This window comes from Raphanus sativus, chromosome 8 (assembly GCF_000801105.2).
Source record: "Raphanus sativus cultivar WK10039 chromosome 8, ASM80110v3, whole genome shotgun sequence".
Lineage (NCBI taxonomy): Eukaryota > Viridiplantae > Streptophyta > Magnoliopsida > Brassicales > Brassicaceae > Raphanus > Raphanus sativus.
Window position 1 is genome coordinate 9873693 of NC_079518.1, and position 20961 is coordinate 9894653.

General features: G+C 34.6%; 3 protein-coding genes across 4 annotated transcripts; 2 read left to right on the forward strand and 1 right to left on the reverse strand.

Annotated features, from left to right (window-relative positions):
* Positions 1-5734: 5734 nt before the first annotated feature.
* LOC108819922 (probable F-box protein At1g60180) lies at positions 5735-8738 on the forward strand. Its single transcript, XM_056992829.1, has 5 exons — positions 5735-5791; positions 7053-7574; positions 7736-7909; positions 8006-8337; positions 8525-8738. Exons 1-5 carry the CDS (start codon positions 5735-5737, stop codon positions 8736-8738), a joined length of 1299 nt encoding a protein of 432 aa, XP_056848809.1.
* Positions 8739-13981: 5243 nt separating this feature from the next.
* On the forward strand, positions 13982-16053 carry LOC108819923 (putative F-box/LRR-repeat protein At3g18150). 2 transcript variants are annotated; one of them, XM_056991834.1, is made up of 4 exons: positions 13982-15138; positions 15300-15473; positions 15571-15855; positions 15944-16053. In XM_056991834.1, the coding sequence occupies exons 1-4, from the start codon at positions 14005-14007 to the stop codon at positions 16028-16030; spliced, it is 1680 nt and encodes a 559-aa protein (XP_056847814.1). In that variant the 5' UTR covers positions 13982-14004; the 3' UTR covers positions 16031-16053. The 2 variants fall into 2 exon arrangements, with proteins under 2 accessions (XP_056847814.1, XP_056847815.1); XM_056991835.1 differs by having other exon boundaries at positions 15577-15855.
* Positions 16054-18093: 2040 nt separating this feature from the next.
* Positions 18094-19787, reverse strand: LOC108818774 (probable WRKY transcription factor 11). Its single transcript, XM_018591710.2, has 3 exons — positions 19008-19787; positions 18515-18643; positions 18094-18427 (listed from the first exon to the last, which is right to left on the reverse strand). Exons 1-3 carry the CDS (start codon positions 19694-19696, stop codon positions 18247-18249), a joined length of 999 nt encoding a protein of 332 aa, XP_018447212.1. The 5' UTR covers positions 19697-19787; the 3' UTR covers positions 18094-18246.
* Between the last annotated feature and the right edge of the window lie 1174 nt (positions 19788-20961).

The following is a 20961-nucleotide window of genomic DNA, read 5'->3' on the forward strand; positions in this document are numbered from 1 at the left end:
AGAAAGAGTACCATGATTATAATTCAACCAATTGAGTTTATAGAATATGGTTTGACTTGGGTTGGTTTAACTTTAGTTGCTTAGATTTGGCTTAGTTTGGTTTGTTTTTTTATTCTCACCCTAATATATATGTAGTTCAGTTCATCTGATATGTATGACTAGGATATATACTTGATGAATCATATGTTATGTATGACTTCTTTGATTTTTCAACTATGGTACCTATATCTTGCCCGACACAGAAATGTACTATAAATGTAGTTCGTGTGGTGTGTATATTTGCCTCACACTTCATGATAAAAGGTTTTCTGTGTCGGCATGATAAAATGTTGAGCAAATAAGCAAAGTCCGATTAAAACGAATCATGTAAACTAATAGAGAGGTTCATGTATGTACAAATTACATTGTCAAAACTAATGTCAATACAGAAATAGCGGTTTGATTGGACCGCACTAGAAAACAGATCTCTGCCATTTTCTATTGTAAGTATGGCAACTAAGATAACGAAGATAACTGCATGTCAGAGAATAGAAGATGTGTGGCCTGATGATATTGAATGGAAAAATATATAGATTACACTTGCAACACGCAATTATTTTAGAAAGTCGTCATACCATATAAAAATCCTAATTGTCACACGTACAGGTACATATGTTTTCATTACACTTTGTTGACGGTTATGTACAATTATCATCCAATTTAGCCTTTTGGTCATAATGATCAAAATGGATGTAATCGCATACGTCAGTCGTCACCAAGTTGATTCAATGTTTACATAGGAGGAAACAGAGGCGGACCCAAGTGAAGACTATAGGTGTCACTTGACACCACAGAAAATATTAAAACTAGAATTTTGTAAGCTGTTTCCAATAGATCAAAGTGGTGTATTGGTTTAAAAGGCTGTCATTGAACCCACAGAACCTAGGATCAAATGGTTTAGATGACTTTTTATTATATTTTGACCCCTCAAAAATAAATTCTTGGGTTCGCCGCTGGGAGGAAATGAAATAAATCCAAAGATATGTTTATATATTGAATATATAATGTATATGGTCAAGTCGTTCGGTATAAGATAACTTAAGTTTTATCCAGGGAAATAACCTGTGAGATCCATTCACCGACCTCACTGAGATTCCTAAAGCGGTTACGTTATTGTACACAATGGTGTTAAAGATGAACTGACGAGTACCAAATGGCTTCATTAAGGGGCGGATGCAGCTTATGACAGACAGGGTCACATGCAATGAATTCAAAATTTTGATTTGAAAAAAAAACAATTAGCTCAAATCATATAAAAATTCCCCGGCTAATTTAAAGTTTATAATAGTGCTCCTAAAAAATTCTCCTAGATCTGCTAGTGACTCCATTACCAATTACTTGTAACATCTCTATATAAATTTCAAAGATTATATGACCACACGATAAAAAAAGTAAACCTCTTTATTAACTTGAAAAAATAACTCAAAACTCAAGCACTCAAACACTCAAACACAATCTCTAAAAACTCTTAAATTTATGATACAACTCAACATCTTCTTATATAGAGACTAAAGTTTCTAAACTCATTAGAACTATCAAATTCAGTCATTAGGGTTTGTAGACGAGCTTCTCTAACTATGTCAGCTCCTACATGGTAGGCTTTGATTGCATCCCAAACCCTCTTTGATGTGTTTAGCTTGCCACCTGGAGAATAAGGCCTTCCAGAATAGACTGAAACAAAAGAACTCTTGCCATGTCGGTTTTACCATCATTGATTCATTCTCAGCTACCTATACTTAGTGGACCCTAACTAAGTTTTTCATTCGTATAGTCCAGACTGTATAGTTTGTGGTTGTAAGCATAAGACATTTGATTGACGATGAACCACCATCTTTTTTGCTAGTCGTTGTCGTAGTAATATTTCCCATAGATGTCGACTAAAATTTTTGCTCCGATACCAAATATAAACTTCAAAGATTGTATGATCATAGAGTAAAGAATAACTCTCTTTATTAGGTTTGAGAAAATAAATAAAAACTCAAGCACTCAAACGTAATCTCTAAAAACTTTTAAGTTCATGCCACAATTCAACATCTTCTTATATATAAAATTAAAGTTCTTAAATTCATTAAAACTAACTATCCTAAACATATCTCGATTAGGATTAGTATAACTTGGTTCATAATTTAACCTCAAGATTATCGCCAACACTAGTCACATAACTGTCATTTATTATGTAACTTATCACTTTGTCTCTGCAGTGTCTGTCGATCAACCATCTAGACGCAATCTTTGATCAGCTTAACTATTTGTGTCGGATTGACTTTTTCTTACTCCTCGTCGACAGGAAAAACTAGAGTTCCGATGAGTGGTGTGGCAAAAAGGAGAAACCTAAAGCCTCGGCCGTTTCCATTTCGTTCCTTTCGTTGTTTGTTAATGTTTTCTCTCTAAGGGTAGCCAAACAGAAAGTATTTAGGAACATGACGTTTGATTTTGTCTCATCTTGATGAAGTGCTTCACAAATAGAATTAAGTATGCTTATAATTCATTTGGAAATAGATTGTAGTTGAATGTTCCAAGAAGGGATTCTGAATTTCAAGGCATTCAAACTAATTCTCAGAACTGATAAAAGATAAAAGTATATTAGCTTATGGTTCAACTCTAGTATTTTTTGTTTTGTTTACAAAGGTATTTAAAGCCTTGGCTTTGAAAGATTTTGCTCAGAAAGACAGAAACATTTGTGGCAACCAAGAGGCTTACACAAGCTCTATTACAAATCTCAAATGAGGATTTTTGTACCACATGATTTGGTGTGGTAGTCTTTGTATACACATGTTATCGTGTATCCTATTTCTGTAGGTGGGACAAAGTGTTAATGGTCTTTGAACTTTCTTTCCTTCCAAACAAGAAACTGCAACTTTGACCCATTAAGTTTTTCGTACCCTTAGAGCATATGCAACGGTGGACTCGTCTAACGAATCCTTAGGACTAAAAAATTAATTATTTTTTTTTCTAATAGTTAAGGATTCTAAGTAGAAAATGTGTGTGCAATGGTGTTCTTTAATTTGGAGTTTTTAGGAAGTTCAAGATTTCAGTCAAGCATTTCATCGAACACTACATATGCATTGTTCCTTGGTCTCTGTTATTTACCGAAACTAGAGCTCCGTAACAGTTAAGAGTTCAAACTTCGACAGGAGAACATGATAAGCTTAAAGACAGAATCTTTTCGTGTCTTTTCCATTGCATTCGCCGGTTTGGCACTGTAAAGAAAAAAAAACAAAGTGGCCGTCATCATTTTTACTCAGAACCTTGCCTGCAACAGTAAACAGAGACTCTTCTCCTTTCTGGCTAGATAATTGAACCTTGAGTTGTTGTTCTGTTTCTCGCTTGTAGCCTCCATTTGTTGAAATCTCTCAATCTTTCCTGGAAAAAAAGATTGGAATTTTGCAAAAGAGGAGATTTGGAATCGATCAAGGAGATGGAAAAAGGATGAGAGAGAGAAGAGCTTGCCATGTCACTAAGGATTGATCCTTGGATAAGTATTTTTAGGACTTGATCCTTACAATACTTAAGCTGAATAATATTATTATATTCTAATTTGTCTAGGTTTATGTGTTAAGGACTCCCAAAATCCACCATTGCAGGTGATCTTAATGGAGCGATATGGTTTTGATACATCGTGCCAAAGTGTTTGTCTTATAGATGGATAGGGATGGATACAAATTGAATAATACAACATTAGTATTTGTGATTTACTCTGTACTTAACGGATATTTGATTTTCCGATTTGATTTGTTTTATCCGGCTTTTCAAATATCCAAAAATGAATATCTACGAATATTCATGTATATTTATAGATATTTTATTCACTTTGTCCAATACAAATAAATCTATAAAGCATTATACAATTTTTTTTTAAAAAGTATTTTACATGATATAAAAGATAAACTAAAAAATCATGAAACTATATGTTTTATGAAATTTTAAAATAAATAAATTTTAGAAAATTGTAATTTCTATGAAGATTTTATATTTTTCTAAATTTTATATTTTATATATAATTTTATAAGTAAAATTAATAAAATTAAAATAATTTTATTATATATAATCTTGGTTCTTCAAAGTTACTAATTAACATGATCGCGACACATGACAATTAAAACTTTAAGATTGTGACATGTGTTAATATATCTCATAATTAAAAACCTTATTATAAATATTATTAATAGTAATTTTCCTTTTTTTAAATTTATTATATAAAATTTAGTTCTTCAAAATTACTAATTAACATAATTGTGACATATGTCAAACTTTCTGTTAAGATGGTTACATGTGTCAAAAATATGATACAACTTTTTTAAATGATTTAAAATAGATTAAGAAAAAATAGATTAAGAAAAAAGAAAATTCTCATTACAAAAATAGTCTTTTTAATTTTAATTTATGAATTAGTATTTAGAAAAGGAAAATATAAAAATTACCATTTTTATAATATATATTGTTAAAAATATTTGATAGTAATTTTAATGGACCGTTGATATGTGTTGTAAGAAGGAAAATAGTAATTTTGAAGAACTAAACTTAATAATATATATATATATATATATAGTTTCTTTAACATGATATTAATAGTGAAAGTAATTATAAAAATTGTTTAATAGTAATTGTTTAGAAACTTTCCTTTTTTAAGAATTTTCCTTAAAAATTCTTTAAAAAGACACATAGTAATCTAACTTAATTATTTCCATAATAATTATGTCTAACTTAATTATTTCCAATCTTATTATATAAAGCTTGGTTCTTCAAAGTTACTAATTAACACGATCGCGACACATGTCATTAAAATTTTTAAGATTGCGACATGTGTTAATCTATATTATAATTAAAAATATATATTAAGATAATAACAAAAACAAATTTTGTTAAAAAGGTAATTGTAAGTATATCTAATAGTAATTTTCTATTTTAAAATCCTAAACAAATCATAGTTGCAAATAATTATTTGATAGTAATTTTCCTTTTAATATTTTTAAAGAGGTTAAAATTTATAATGATATAGAAAATATATACTAAGATAACAAAAAACGAATTTTGAAATAAATTAATTTTAAAATTGATTTAATAGTAAAAAGAATTTTTAAAAAATACTTAATAATATTCTAAAATTACTTAATAGGAAACTTGGTTCTTCAAAGTTGTTAATTAACATGATTCTGACACATGACAGTTATATATTTAAAATTGTGATATGTGTTAAACTACTTATAATTTAAAATAAATATATAAGATAATAAAAACGATTTTTGGTGAAATTAATTATATAGTAAATTTCCATTTTAAAAATCTTAAACAAAATATTATTTAATAGTAATTTTCTTTTTTTAATAATGCGACATGCTTTAGAATATATCATTATTAAAATAATATATACTAAGAAAATAAAAACAAAAACGAATTTTGAAATTATTTAATAGTAAAAAAGAAAATTTAAAAATTACTTAATAATATTCTTTTAGAAATATTATTTGATAGTAATTTTTTTTTTAATATTTTGAAGTACGTTGTGTTAGAATAACTCACAATTAAAAATATATATACTAATAAAATTAAAGAAATTGAAGAAATAATTTTCGTAAATTTAATAGTAAAATTTAATTTTAAAAAATATTTAATTGTAAATTTCAATTTAAAAATTATTTAATAGTAATATTTAGAAAATTTCAACGCTAATTTTCTCCAAGTCGTGGTGTTAAAGATGCTTGATCAGTTAAAGAACGCAGAGAAGCTTAAGCTTGGGAGAAACTTTATTCAGGTACATATATATGTTTTTGGCCTCATATAATTTTCGTAAATTTAATAGTAAAATTTAATTTTAAAAAATATTTAATTGTAAATTTCAATTTAAAAATTATTTAATAGTAATATTTAGAAAATTTCCTTTTTACAAATCTTAAAGAAGAGAAATTTGTAAAATAACTTATTTAATACTAATTTTCCTTTCTAAAATCCAAAAAAAGATTATTGTAAAAGATTATTTGATATTAATTTTTTTTATAAAACTTTGACATTTGTTAAAATATCTTATGATTAATAAAATATATAAGAAGATAATAAAAACAATTTGTATTTTAAAAAGTAAATTTTTGCAGGGTTGAGCAAGAAAAATATGTGGTGAGTTTTCTTGCATGTTCTTTCACATCTTCGCGTGTTATCTTTTTTTTTTTGGTGTCACATGAGAAAATAACTAGATATTGTGATCTTCACATTAAACTGATGTTGAACTTTTTCTAAAAAGAATATAATTGTCATGCTGTTATACATTAGTTATTGTTACAATTATACTTAGCCGTTTGTACATATAGATGTAGTGGTGAACATGAATGGGATATCCGGATTTTTGGAGATATTCTGATCCGATCCATTTTGTTATAATAATCAATTATTTGATCAAATTCGATCTGTAGCCACACGGATATTCAGTGCTCTGGATATTCAGATAATTTTAGATTTTCGACCGGATATCCGATTCGATCCGCAAAAATAAATTAAAATTAGTATATAAATTACAAATTCCCAAAATAAGATAAAATAATAATAAAATTTTATTACAAAAATAAAAATTTATTACTTTTAAAATTCTAATAAATAACTTAATAATTTTATTAAAAAGTACTATAAAACTTATATACAATATAATATTTATATAAATTATATATATACGTCTTTGAAGATCAAAACAAACTAAAATATTACTACTTCATATTATGGAAAAATATGAAAATTAACGGTAATATTAGCTAATAGTATTTCCAATCTTTTCATGTTTTCGTGAATTATGTCTAACTATAGCTAATAAAATTTATTTTTTAAAGAATTTTCCTTAAAAATTCTTTAAAAAAGACACATAGTAACCTTACAGCAATGAAGACTTCCCCATGGTGTCTCATCTCACTAGCTCTTTATTTGTTTTCTTTCTTTTCGTTTCAGTATGCATTAGTCTTATTTTTAGTAATAATATTTTGTAGTACACTATTGTCACGAAAAGACATTCTTCTGGAGAGACACTCTCTTAGCATTCACACCCTGATTTCTTCTACAACACTTCTTCTTTCAAGCAACTCAACATTACGTTAAGCTGTTATAACCATACGATTGTTCCTTTCGAGTGCACGGTGTCTTGGACATCATTGCAGAAGTTATCCTTGAGAAATTGTAGTCTCTCTGATGAATCTATGGCCAAGATTCTATCCGGTTGTCCTGTTCTCGGATACTTAAAATTGTATCACTGCGGTGAACTAAATGTTCTTGATCTCAGCCAATCTCCACGTCTGAAAACATTGGAAGTAATACGTAACATGAGGGTTCGGGGGCCAAGACAGATTGTGGCACCAGACATCCATTTTCTCAGATTGTATGACCCTCAGTTATCATGTTCTTTGGTTGATGTCTCTTCTTTAACCGAAGCTAGGCTGGAAATTTCCTGCCTCTCATTGAACTCTGACTTCAACGCTAATTTTCTCCAAGTCGTGGTGTTAAAGATGCTAGATCAGTTAAAGAACGCAGAGAAGCTTAAGCTTGGGAGAAACTTTATTCAGGTACATATATATGATTTTGGCCTCATATTAATTATTGCACTCTCTAATGCCTATAAAAATCAGTTGGTTTGCACTATCAACGTCTTCTATATGGATTATTTTTTCATGAGATGTTGAACTTATATAGTTTTAATAACTTTTGAATTCATCATGAATTGTAGATCTTATCTCTTGCTGAGATTGGTGGTGTTCCTTTCCCGATTCTCAAGGTCAAAGCAATGGCTCTTGATACAAAGATCTGTCAGTATGTTATTCCTGGCATAGAAAGACTATTACAAAACTCACCTGATTTAGAGACGCTAACAGTAGGTGGAAGGGTTCGCTTCCGCATGCCGGTATATATATTCACCACTATTAACCTCACTCTTTTTTTCAGCTATCATTGAGTTCGACTACATCCATGAACCGATTTTGTATTTTCTATTATACAGGTGGAGTTTCTTGACAAATACTTTAAATCAAAAGATGGAGAGCACTGTGTGGATGATAAATTAGAGCATGTGGCTTCAGTAGTGGAACTCATGCTTAAAAACTGTACAGAGAAATTAGACAGGATGGTTGTACTGTTGGATGAACGTTACCTTACTTTTAAAATTGAAGACCTGATTGCAACATTTTCTCACAACAACAATGTGCTGATCTCTTCCACCAACAATCCAAGACGAAGAAATCAGTGGATTGAAAATATTGAGAGCTTGGCTATATCCTCTTCTCACAAGTTATACCATCCAGCAATTCATAAGGTTTTTCCTCTCCACACATGGTTTTCAGATTTTCAAACTTAGTTGTTGATTTCTGTTTTTTCTTCTTACTATTGTCCATTGTACTCTCCTCCGTTCTGTCTTTCGTCCTTGATATACGGTCCCAAATGACATATCTATGAAGCACAAAACTATTTATTTTGGTTGAGTAGATTAACATCACAATGACGTTTCTTCTGATGTCTAAAGGGATGACGACAGTAGGAGCCTTTTTTGTTCGACGGGATTGACGGTGGCTTGGGTTTTCTTTTGTACTTTCTTGCCGGAGACGCAAGGGAGGAACCTGGAGGATATGGATGAGCTTTTTAGTGGTTTCAGGTGGAGAGACTCTAAGAGTAAGCCTAAGTACAACAAGAGTTCGAGTTCGACCCCTGAGGTTGAGTTTAGACCGAACAAACAATGAGCTCGTTTTCTGTATATTTTTGTTGTGAACAGCCGTCTTTTAGGTTAGAAGAAGAATAGAGAAGAAAACGTATTGAGGCAAATACCCGTTTAGGGTTTCTTATTAATGATGTGATAATAATTTATAAACCCTTAGACCCATATTTATACAGCCTCAAAAAACCGATTTCCTTTTCCCAATATAAATAGTAACTTTCCTAAACCGAAAAAGGTATATCGTACCGCGGGGGCCGCAGGCCTCTGCACCCCCAGATGTCAACCTTGATAACGAGTGTCGCCCGCACCCACGAGTGCTGGGCATTTTACTGGTACAATAGAGATTTAAGACACACAGATGTAACAAACACCACCTTGACGAAAAATCTCTACAAAACTCCTTATCCCGTCTATCTTCTGGGGGAACCTCCATTGCTTCTTAGCATTGGCAAACACGGAGCAGATTCAAGCAATGCTTGAACTTCTCCGTTGTAACAGGCTTGGTCAACATGTCAGCTGGATTATCCGACGTATGCACCTTCTCCAATAAAACTTCTCCAGAAGCTGCTAACTCCCTTATCTTGTGAAACCTTATACGTATGTGCTTCGTCCTTCCATGATACACTTGATTCTTAGCCAAGCATAACGCGCTTTGACTATCACAGTGTAGCTGAACACCTTCTTGATCAACACCCAACTCGGATACAAGTCCTTGTACCCATACTGCTTCCTTAGCTGCTTCTCCAAGTGCCATGTATTCAGCTTCAGTGGTTGACATCGCTACAATACCTTGTTGTACCGATCTCCAGCAAATAGGTGCTCCTGCAAGAGTAAATACATACCCCCGTAGTTGACCTGCTATTATCAAGGTCTCCACCATAATCTGAATCCACGAACTCAATAACTGAATCCTGCACTTCTCCACAAAACATAAGCCCATAGTCACTTGTACCTCGCAAGTATCTTAGGATCCACTTCACAGCATCCCAATGTCTCCTCCCAGGATTCGACATGTACTTACTGACTTGGCTAACTGCTTGTGCTAGATCAGGTACACACCACTGCATACATCAAACAACCAACTGCGCTAGCATAAGGAACATCCGCCATATCTTTGAGTTCTTCAGCAGACTTTGGACTTTGCTCTGCTGTAAGTATGAAGTGCTTCGCCAATGGTGTAGAGACTGGTTTTGAATTCGACATATCAAAACGTTCTAACACCTTCTCAATGTAGCTCTTCTGAGAAAGCCATATCCTCTTAGAGCTTCTATCCCTGCGAATCTCCATTCCAAGAATCTTCTTTGCAGCACCAAGATCCTTCATCTCAAACTCTCGTCCCAGTAATCCTTTCAAACGATTTATGTCATCCATATCGTTTGCAGCAATGAGCATATCATCAACATATAACAGCAGGAATATGGGAGAATGGTCAAGGGACTTGACATACACACAGCAATCGTACTCGCACCTTTGATAGCCTATTTTCATCATATATGAATCAAACCGTTTGTACCACTGCCTTGGAGCCTGCTTCAAACCGTATAAAGACTTCTTCAATCTACACACCAGATGCTCTTCTCCAGGCTTAACCAAACCTTCAGGTTGCTCCATACATATTTCCTCCTCCAACTCTCCATGAAGGAAGGCCGTTTTCACGTCCATCTGCTCAAGATGCAGATCCCAAACAGCTACCAAACCCAACACAGCTCGTATGGAAGTGTGTCGTACTACCGGCGAGAATATCTCATTGTAGTCTATTCCTTTCTTCTGCGAGTACCCTTTTGCCACTACTCTGGACTTGAACTTCTTAGGTTCTTTCACAGACATCCCTTCTTTCTTCTTGTAGATCCACTTGCAGCCAATTGCTCTCTTCCCTTCAGGTAACTCCACAAGATTCCAAGTCTCGTTCTTATCCAGACTTACTGCCTCTTCCGTCATAGAACCAATCCATTCATCCCTCTCATTGCTTTTAATAGCTTCATGATAGGTGGTAGGATCATCCATCTCGACCATAAGAGCATAGTTGACCATGTCTTCAAACCCGAACCTGACTGGAGCCTTTATTGCACGTTTTGGTCTTCTAGAAACCAAACTCTCCTCTGTTTCACGTTGAACCTCTTTCTGTGTCACTTCCACAGACCGCTCATCACTAACTTCATCTGGTTTAGCTGCACCAGACTCCTCCTGAGTAACTTCAGAATCCGTGATAGTCTCAATGGTCACAGGCACTCGGTCTGATATCGCCTGCTGCACCATATACTGCTCGTCAAAGACCACATCTCGACTAAACACCCTTTTCCTTGCCTCAGGATCCCATAACTTGAATCCTTTAACACCTTTCTCAAAGCCTAGAAAAATGCACTTCTTGGATTTCGAATCCAGCTTTGATCTTTCATCTCCCGCAACTAGCATGTAAGCTGGACATCCAAATATCCTCAAGTTTGATAGATCAATATCTACCCCAGTCCACACCTCTTCTGCGACCTTTCCTTCTAAGGAACTTCTTGGCGATCTATTGATGAGATAGACTGCCATGTTTACTGCTTCCGCCCAGAACTGCTTTGCTAACCCTGCATTCAACCTCAAACACCTTGCTTTCTCTGCAATCGAACGGTTCATTCTTTCAACGACACCGTTTTGCTGAGGTGTTTTACGCACTGTAAAGTGCCTCTGAATGCCATGCTCCACACAAAACTTCTGGAACTTCCCGTCAGTATACTCTGTGCCATTATCCGATCTCAAGTACTTCACCTTTCTCTCCGTCTGATTTTCTACTTCAGCTTTCCAAACCTTGAAGTTTTCGAACACCTCAGATTTCTGCTTCATGAAGTACACCAAAACCTTCTTAGAAAAGTCATCGATGAATAAAACGAAGTATCTTGATCCTCCCATAGATTGCACCCGAGTTGGCCCCCACACATCAGAATGGACATAGTCAATAAGACCTTTTGTCGTGTGTTGGCCCGTCTTAAAAGATACCTTGGACTGTTTTCCCATCACACAGAACTTGCAAAACTCCATCTTGCAATCATTCAACCCGTCCAGAAGACCCCTTCTCAAGAGCTCTTTCAAACCGTGTTCCCCAATGTGGCCCATACGCATATGCCACAAGGTTGTACACTCCGACTCAGAAACTGCAGCTGCAGCACCACCTACAACCACGTTCCCTATCAACTGATATACGCTTCCAGCTGTCATCTGTCCCTTCATCACCATCATAGAACCTTTGAAAACCTTCAATACTTCATCATCATCTGATTTGTACTTGAAGCCGTTTCTATGTAGCAACCCCAGAGATATCAGATTCTTCTTCATGACTGGTATGTGTCTGACATCAGTTAATGTCCTGATAGTCCCATCATACATCCGAAACTTGACTTGTCCAATGCCCACAACACCACACGCCTTGTCATCCGTAAGTCGAACAGAGCCCATGTTTCCAGCCTTGTACGTTTCAAACCACTCCCTGTTAGGGGTCATGTGGAATGAAGCGCCTGTATCCATTATCCAGGTATCCGAGTAATCACCTGACGTAACAGCAAGCATATCCTCAGCTGATCCTTCCGAGTCTTCCACCTTCTGAACCATGTTTGCAGAGTTCGACGTCTCCTTCGAATTCTGCCCTTTGTCCGGACAGTCTCTCCTATAGTGGCCAGGCTTGCCACACCTATAGCAGACTACTTTCTTCCCGAACTTTGACTTTGACCTTTTCTTGCTAGTATCATCCTGCTGCTTCCCCCGCTGCCTTCCTCTATCCTGACTGACATACAGCCCGTCACCTTGAGAGTTGTCACCCACGCCTGTATTCTGCCTTCTCTCATGGTGAGAGAGTAGTGCTGCAGAAACTGTCTCCAGCTTTATGGTCGTTTTATCGACTGTTAGAGCTGTTAACAACGTCTCATATTGAGGAGGCAGAGAACACAGCAAGATCATGGCTTGATCTTCGTCCTCAATCTTCACATCCACACGAACCAGATCCCCGATGATTTGATTGAAGTTGTTGACGTGTGCAACCAGATCCCCGCTCTCAGACATCTTCAAACCGAACAACCTCTGCTTGAGGTATAGTTTGCTAGATAACGATTTTGACATATACATCTTTTCCAACTTATCCCACATCTCCTTACAAGTTGTGAGGTCCATCACCTGATGTGTTATGTCATCCGACAAACAGAGTCGAATCGTTGAGACGGCCTTATCCTGCATCTCTTCCCAATCATCCTGATCCATCGCTTCCGGTTTCGTCTCCAACAGAGACTTCTTCATCCCTTGATGCGTAAGCAAGTCCTTAACACGCCGTTGCCACAGACCGAAATTTCCCTTCCCATCGAATCTTGGAACATCGAACTTAAGAGAACTTCCTCCGGTCATCTTTTAGGGTTCGCAACCTGGCTCTGATACCACTTGTTGTGAACAGCCGTCTTTTAGGTTAGAAGAAGAATAGAGAAGAAAACGTATTGAGGCAAATACCCGTTTAGGGTTTCTTATTAATGATGTGATAATAATTTACAAATCCTTAGACCCATATTTATACAGCCTCAAAAAACCCGATTTCCTTTTCCCAATAGAAATAGTAATTTTCCTAAACCGAAAAAGGTATACCGTACCTGCGGCCCCCGCACCCCCAGATGTCAACCTTGATAACGAGTGTCGCCCGCACCCACGAGTGCTGGGCATTTTACTGGTACAATAGAGATTTAAGACACACAGATGTAACAATTTTAGAACTTGGGAGGAAATATGTTTTTCAAAAAAAAGAAAAAAAATATAAATATATATATATAACACAAATACTTGCTAGACAAGTGAAATCATTTTGAAGGACATCATGTAACATAATAAAAGTTTAGAGATAACTGGTAAAGAAGAGAGGTGATGGGAGGAGACTCAGGAGAGAGACACGTTCCACCATTGTTTGAACTCAAAAGCATTCTTCTGGGAGAGATAATCTCCTTAGCATTCACACCCTGTGGCCCTCTGCTGATTGCTTGTCCCATAGTGTCTGGCAAGTATCTACATAAAAGTACAAAAGATAACGTGAAGACCAAACCAAAATCTGCCGTTCGAACTGTTTGTTAATTACGTCGTGTGACTATGATCCAGCTCTATGGACCGACCATGTTTGATTCCTGCAGGAAGCATACTGAATCTCCTAGGTCTATGAAAGCAGCGAAACTCGAGTTAAGCCCATTAATAACTTGGGTTAGTATGTATAAGAATTGAAAGAGCTCGACTATATTAACGTTTTCATAAAACCCTACTAATAAAAGCCCTAGCTAGGAATATACAGTATGTCGCAAATAAAGATGGCAGACGACATCTTGATCGAAGGAGCTGAAGACTTGATCAGCAATTTACCAGATGTGATCCTCCAACACATACTATGCTTTCTTCCCACCACCAAAGAATCCATCAGTACTTCCCTCTTGTCTAGACGTTGGAGGCATGTGTGGTGCGAGATACCTTCTTTCTCCTTAGATGTGGATACACTGAAGACTGCAGATTCGGTAAACCAAACCCTAACTCGCTACACAGCTCCCAAGACAAAGAGTTTTCACCTCACAGTAACATCCTATGAAGAGAACATACCATACATCGACAGGTGGATCAAGTTCGCCATGTCACACGACGTTGAGTATCTATCCCTTGACCTGGAGTTCCTTGAACCGTATAGGCTTCCTGATTTCTTCTATAATAGTTTTTCTTTCAAACAACTCAACATTACATTAAGCTCTTCCCAAAGGATTGTTCCCAAGTGCAGTACTGTATCTTGGACATCCTTGAAGAAGTTATCTTTGAGTTGTTGTATTCTCTCTGATGAATCAATGGCCAAGATTCTCTCCGGTTGTCCCATCCTTGAGAATCTTTCCTTGAATTTCCTTCCTCTGCGTAATTATTGTGTCTATAGGCTTCCTGATTTCTCCTACAGCAGTTCTTCTATCAAGCAACTCAGCATTACGTTAAGCTCTTACCATATGATTGTTCCCGGGTGCAGTACTGTGTCGTGGACATCTTTGAAGAAGTTATCCTTGAGTTGTTGTAGTCTCTCTGAAGAATCAATGGCCAAGATTCTCTCCGGCTGTCCGGTTCTCGAAGACTTAACGTTGTCTAACTGCGATGAACTAAAGGTCATTGATCTTAGCAAATCCCTACGTCTGAAAACTTTAGAAGTAAACTCTGGCGTGACAGTCGGGGAGCCAACGCAGATTGTGGCACCACACATCCATTTTCTCAGATTGTTAAACCCTCATTACTCATCATATACTTTAGTTGATGTCGCTTCTCTAACCGAAGCTGAGCTTGAAATTTCCTTTTTTGAGAGTCACATCAAAACTGATTTTCTCCAACTCCAAGTCAAGGTGCTAGAGATGCTAGATAAGTTACAGAACGCAGAGAAGCTTACGCTTGGTGGAAACTTTATTCAGGTATAAAAGGTTTTTTAGTCTCATATTAATTATTGCATTCTCTATATAATACCTAAAAATCAGTTGGTTTCACTATCAACGTCTTCTATATGGATTGTTTTTTTCATTAGAAGTTGAACTTATATAAGTTCTAAGAACGTTTGAATTGTTCATTCTCTCAGATTGTATCTCTTGCTGAGATTGGTGGTGTTCCTTTCCCGATGCTCAAAGTCAAATCATTGACTCTTGATACAAAGATCTGTCAGTATGTTATTCCTGGCATAAAAAGACTGTTACAAAACTCACTTGATTTAGAGAAGCTAACAGTACATGGAAAGACTAGCTTCCACGTGCCGGTATATATATTCACCACCTATTAACCTCTTTTTTTTTGCCAGCTATCATCGAGTTCGTATATATCCATGACCCGCTTCTGTATTTTCTATGATGCAGGTGCAGATTCTTTACATTTACTTGGAATTACAAGGCTTAAATGTGAACAAATGGTGTCGAGCAAAAAATCGAGCCGCATGGGCCAAGCTCTGTAAGGATGCAAAATTAGAGCATGTGGTTTCATTAGTGGAACTCATGCTTAAAAACTGTACAGAGAAAATAAACAAGATGGTCGTACTGTTGGATGAACGTTACCTTACTTTTAAAATTGAAGACCTGACTGCAACACTTTCTCAGCACAACAATGTCACCATTGTGCTTTTCTCGCACCAAATAGAAATAAAAGTAAGGTACAACAAAGGATGAAAGGAGAGACTAAGTGTATCCCTTTTTGATCTCTCTAACATGCATCTCTTATGAACCTGTCTAACAGCTTGAAAACGATGGCCTGAGGAGACGAGATGTTGTCCCGAAGTCGTCTATTCCTCTCGGACCAGATACATGGTACACTGTGGCATGAGACACAATACGTTTCAATAAAGTTAATAATATACTTTTTGACAAATAGTTAATAATATACTTCTGAATAAGTTTGCGAAGTTTGTTTTGTTACGTTACAAAATCAGAAAGTTTGAAATTTATATGCAATATATGAGAAATTAATAATCAGCAAACCTGTAGCCATCAGAAAATTTTCTGAAGCCTTTGCGTTTCCTCTTTCTTTCACGTGAATATGATATGGAACCACGAAGGAGACTTATTAATCACATCTTTCACAGTAGACCAATATGAAACTGCGATCTAGAAATACAAAAGAGACATACAAAACTTAATAACTCACTATTTTGAAGTTGGTCATGGAAGGAAGACTCTATACTCCTGTTGAAAAGAGTGAAATAATCGACTTACCAACTACATAACGGAAATCTATACTATTATTTGCGAAGTGATTTTTCGTAAAAGTTAGACTGGTTAATATCGATTGTACCCTTAATGAATAAAAAATTATATTAGCTAAAAAAATAAAACGAATTTAAAACTAATAATAGTAAGAGTTATTCAAAATCTTAAAATATATATTTTAAATAAAAGATAATTTATATATATTATATATATGTTTTGTGTTGTAATCCGAAAAAACTTTTAATAAAAAGTTCAAAAATTTAAAGAAGACACATATAATCAAAAAAATATTAAGTGATGTTTAAGATTTATTTATTAACAATAAATATAATAAATGAACCATTTTTAAAAATTACAATACATAAGAATTTTCAAATGAAAAAAAAATTATGATTTATAACTATAATATTTTCATTAGTAATGCATATATTAATAAATAATTATACAAAAAATTTTTTCCCCTGAGCAGACGAAACACCTAGGAACCCGTTAGATAGAGCAATTAGGAGCCGACATCAAATAATAGTTTAACATGTGTTTTGGTTTTATAAAAAGTTAATTTTAGTGACAAATGCATGTGTATTAATTAACATGAATAGAGATAATATGATCATGTATATAATAAATAGTTATATATAATATGTACTATAATTAAAAATTTATTTTAATAATTTTATGTTTATCTATTAGATTAGATTATTGAACGTAAATTAATATAATACAATTTTGGCCAATAATAAATAAAACAGTTCTAATATATATTATGTTGTTATCTGTAAATAATATTTTTAATCATAAATATTAAAAATTAATTTCAATAATAGTCATAGATATATATATATATATTGTAATGAGAAACTTAATTATAGATATATATATCGCCAATTTAAAAGTTTAAGAGTATAAACATAACTTATCATGATAATTATTGAAATAATAATTTATGTATCAATAAATATTTATAAGATTATTAAGCCCGCATGAGCAGGCCAACCATCTAGTATACATTTAAAACTCTATATTTAGTAATAGATACACATCTATCAGTAAAGGCCAACCATCTAGTATACATTTAAAACTCTATATTTAGTAATAGATACACATCTATCAGTAAATAATTCAAAGGAGATCGGATATTGTTCACCTCTAAATTTTTTAGTATTTGTGATTTATTTTGTTTTTAGTGGATATTGATTTTAATACTTATTTTGTTTAGAGATTTATAGATATCTGGAATTTTTGGATCGAATCGAAATGAATAATGAATCGAAAAGGTTAAAATACTTAATCCTATGGATAGATGTTGATATATACTTTGACAGATGAAAAATGGATTAAAAATTGTCAAAAAATTGCACACGCAACTTCGTTCAAGACTCTCCAACTGCATACATTAATATAGTTGACTCTTACTTGTCTTCTAACTAACACAAGATAATAAATTAAATTCACATTTATTTAAAGGTACGTGACTTCAACACCCAACCTGAACTAACTCATTAATAACTTATTTGACTTTCTAATCATTAATCCCTTAGTCAACTTTACTTTTAAAGCCACCAACTATATATATTTGTATTAATAAAACAAAGTAATGATCCACGGAAAAAATGAAGAACATAAGTCCATAATCTTGCGCAACTAATTCCATAACCACTACCTGTATACCGATCCCATATCTGCTGATAATCTAATTTTATAATGCACCAGGATAATATGTTATAGAAAATACATTTTCACCAGATTAGTTGTTTCTAATCAAAATATATTTTTAGTAAAAGATTTACAAACCAACCCCTCTAATACTCAAGAAAAAAAAAATACAAGTCAAAGTCATGCCGAAGCAAACACCAAATCAGTAACGCCTGAAGAAGAAACATTCTCCTGCATCGCGGACTGGTTATGACGGTGCTCTCCTTCATAAGTCACAATAAGCATCGTTGAATCATCCAAAGCTCGTTCCACATGTTTTCTCGCTGGACACCCTCTAAACGTACTGCACTTGTAGTAACCACTGGATCATAAGACATATTAACACCGTTAGATTTTTAGATCACGAGTATTAACAACGGTTGATTATAGAAAGGTGTATGAAAGTTACCGTGGGTGTGGTGAGCCCTTGATCGGTTTTTGACCGTACTTCCTCCATGAAAACTCGTCCGGCGGAATATCGGCGATCTTTGAACTTATCGCCGGTACCCTCACGGTTCTCTTCATCCGACTTTTTCTACTGTAATAAATAAAAGAAAGAAAAACATATTAATTAACGTAATCGTGTTAATTAAACAAGAATTAATAATTAATTTATCGTGCGCTGGATAAGCTATAATGAGCTAGATGCATGCTTCAGTTCAATGGATAATAGTCAACGGTCAAAAACCCGAGTTATTACATAACTTTAATTATCCCTGGTCGGAACCAGACCGAAACGCGGGACTATACCTAATTGTATTATTATTCGATGATTAATTTAATTTAATCATAAAGTGGCGGTAAAAGTCAACTAATCGTTGAATATTCGCAAATTAAATAACTGAAGTGCGTGGGCAATGGTGTAGTTGTTTAAAAGCGACAGGTGGGTGACGTAACCATACCGTTTCTTGCAAGGGCAAGGGGAGCCGGAGATCTTGCCGGAAAAACCCTCCGAGAGCGAGTGCTCGTGCTCAAGGCATCTTTTCCTATAGGGCTGACCAGCCAACGGTGGCTTCCCGGAGGAAGTGACAGGCTGCTGTGCCGACGTGAGGAAGATTGAGGATCCCTTAGATACGCTACCGTCTCCGGTTATGCCCGACGACATGCACGAAGAGCTCAAAGAAACGCTGAAGTTCTCCTTGGAGAATTCGATCTCAGAGCTCTTGGATCCGAAGATGGTAGGTTTAGTGAAGTCGAGTGTTAAGCTCGGCTGATTCGAATGAACTATCATCCTCGACGGTGTTGTCACAGCAACAGCAGCTGGTCTCGTCGGTTGAGAAACTATCGGAGCCTCCGTTTGAGCAATTTTAACGATTTGACTCTGTTGTTGTTTCTGAGGAGATGGGGTGGATTGAACCGGACCGCGTCTGAACCGGGCGTGACCTGTGCGGTTAAGGAGAGAGATAACCGTTTTGAATTTGGAAACGGTGTAATCGGTTATCTCGGAGCAGTCGAGGTTGTTGTTGTGTTTGTCGGAGCGGTTAGAGAGGACACGGATGAGATGATCCATGCTCTGCAAGCCTTGCGATGCAGCTTCTTCGATAGCCGCTTGATCATCTATCTTGGGGAAACGCATAAGATCGACGGCCATTACGATTTCACTGTATATTTTTTTAAATATCAGAGAAGAGAGAAGATTTGAGCAGAGAGAGAGAGATTGTGGGTGTGAGAAGAGAGAAGAAGGGTGGCGTGATATATGGGGAAAGGAGGTGACCGGGTCAGGCTGTGATATTAAAGTCAAACCGGGATGGTTTTGATCTAACGGTTGTGATTGAGTTGAGATTTCTATGAATAAAGCAATCAAAGTTTGGTCTACTCTTCTAACTGGGACCCACTTGGCACCCAGTTTTAATAAAATATATTTTCCAAATAAAAATCATTATAATGGAAAGAAAGACAAATAAATTATAAATAACACATAGAATCAATTTACTCAAATTTCCATAATTATTTAGCAAATTTGAAAACTAAATTTAACTAAAAATAGTACAAATTATTAATTGATGATTAATATATTAAGATTACATTCACTCACACAATAGAGAAAGAAGGACCAGCTAGATTTTGGTTGAGGAAGAGTTGTCAACGAGACAAGGATGATTGATTAAAAATAATAATTGTGATATTTGACTTCTTTAGTTTTAATTATGTTTTATGTTTGTCCTCACTAAAATCTTTAGATTCTATAGACAATAGTATTTGTCAGCTATAATTACAATTAACTAATTCAATAATTTGCATATCTATGCTGATGACTCTATTTAAGGGGGTTTTCAAAACAATTACTCCCTCTGTTTCATAATAAGTGTTACTCTGATCTCATTTTTTTGTTACACAAAGAGTGTCACTTTACAATTCCAATGTAAATTATACTAACTTTCAGTTGAAAATTAATTGCAAACTACATTGATTTTATAAATAAATTTATTTATCTAAAATACTATTGGTCAAAGAAGTATAATTAATTACAACTTACATATATTTCAACAACTTTCTTAATCTGTGTGAAAAATGTCACAACGACACTCTTTAAGAAACAGAGGGAGTAGAATTTAAGACTTTAACTTCTCAACCACATCTATTTAATTATTTTTAACAAAAATAACTTACCTAAAATATTTTTTCATAGCGTTCTAGACTCTTTACTTGGCAATATAATAAACATAGTCTTTTGTTAACTTTTTTTTTTGTCAACTGAAATATTCCATAAATCTAAACTGAAATTGTTTAGTACAAAGCGGGAGAGGAGCAACGAAAAGCAGCTTTTGCTAGTTAACTTCTAATTCACCTAATTAGCTATCAGCATATAGTGGAAAACAGCTAACAATCATTCTAATTAAATATTTGCGATAGTGA

Bases quoted from the DNA above. Each gene is read 5' to 3' on its own strand.
- LOC108819922 (XM_056992829.1), top strand. From the start codon at position 5,735: ATGCTTGATCAGTTAAAGAACGCAGAGAAGCTTAAGCTTGGGAGAAAC. The intron at 5,792-7,052 runs GTACATATATAT...ACACTCTCTTAG, and splicing joins TTGGGAGAAACTTTATTCAG to CATTCACACCCTGATTTCTT. The intron at 8,338-8,524 runs GTTTTCAGATTT...TGATGTCTAAAG, and splicing joins GTTTTTCCTCTCCACACATG to GGATGACGACAGTAGGAGCC.
- LOC108819923 (XM_056991834.1), top strand. From the start codon at position 14,005: ATGTCGCAAATAAAGATGGCAGACGACATCTTGATCGAAGGAGCTGAA. The intron at 15,474-15,570 runs GTATATATATTC...TCTATGATGCAG, and splicing joins AGACTAGCTTCCACGTGCCG to GTGCAGATTCTTTACATTTA. The intron at 15,856-15,943 runs GTAAGGTACAAC...CCTGTCTAACAG, and splicing joins CGCACCAAATAGAAATAAAA to CTTGAAAACGATGGCCTGAG.
- LOC108818774 (XM_018591710.2), bottom strand. From the start codon at position 19,696: ATGGCCGTCGATCTTATGCGTTTCCCCAAGATAGATGATCAAGCGGCT. The intron at 18,644-19,007 runs GTATGGTTACGT...TATTTATTACAG, and splicing joins CCTTGCCCTTGCAAGAAACG to TAGAAAAAGTCGGATGAAGA. The intron at 18,428-18,514 runs GTAACTTTCATA...CTTATGATCCAG, and splicing joins AAGGGCTCACCACACCCACG to TGGTTACTACAAGTGCAGTA.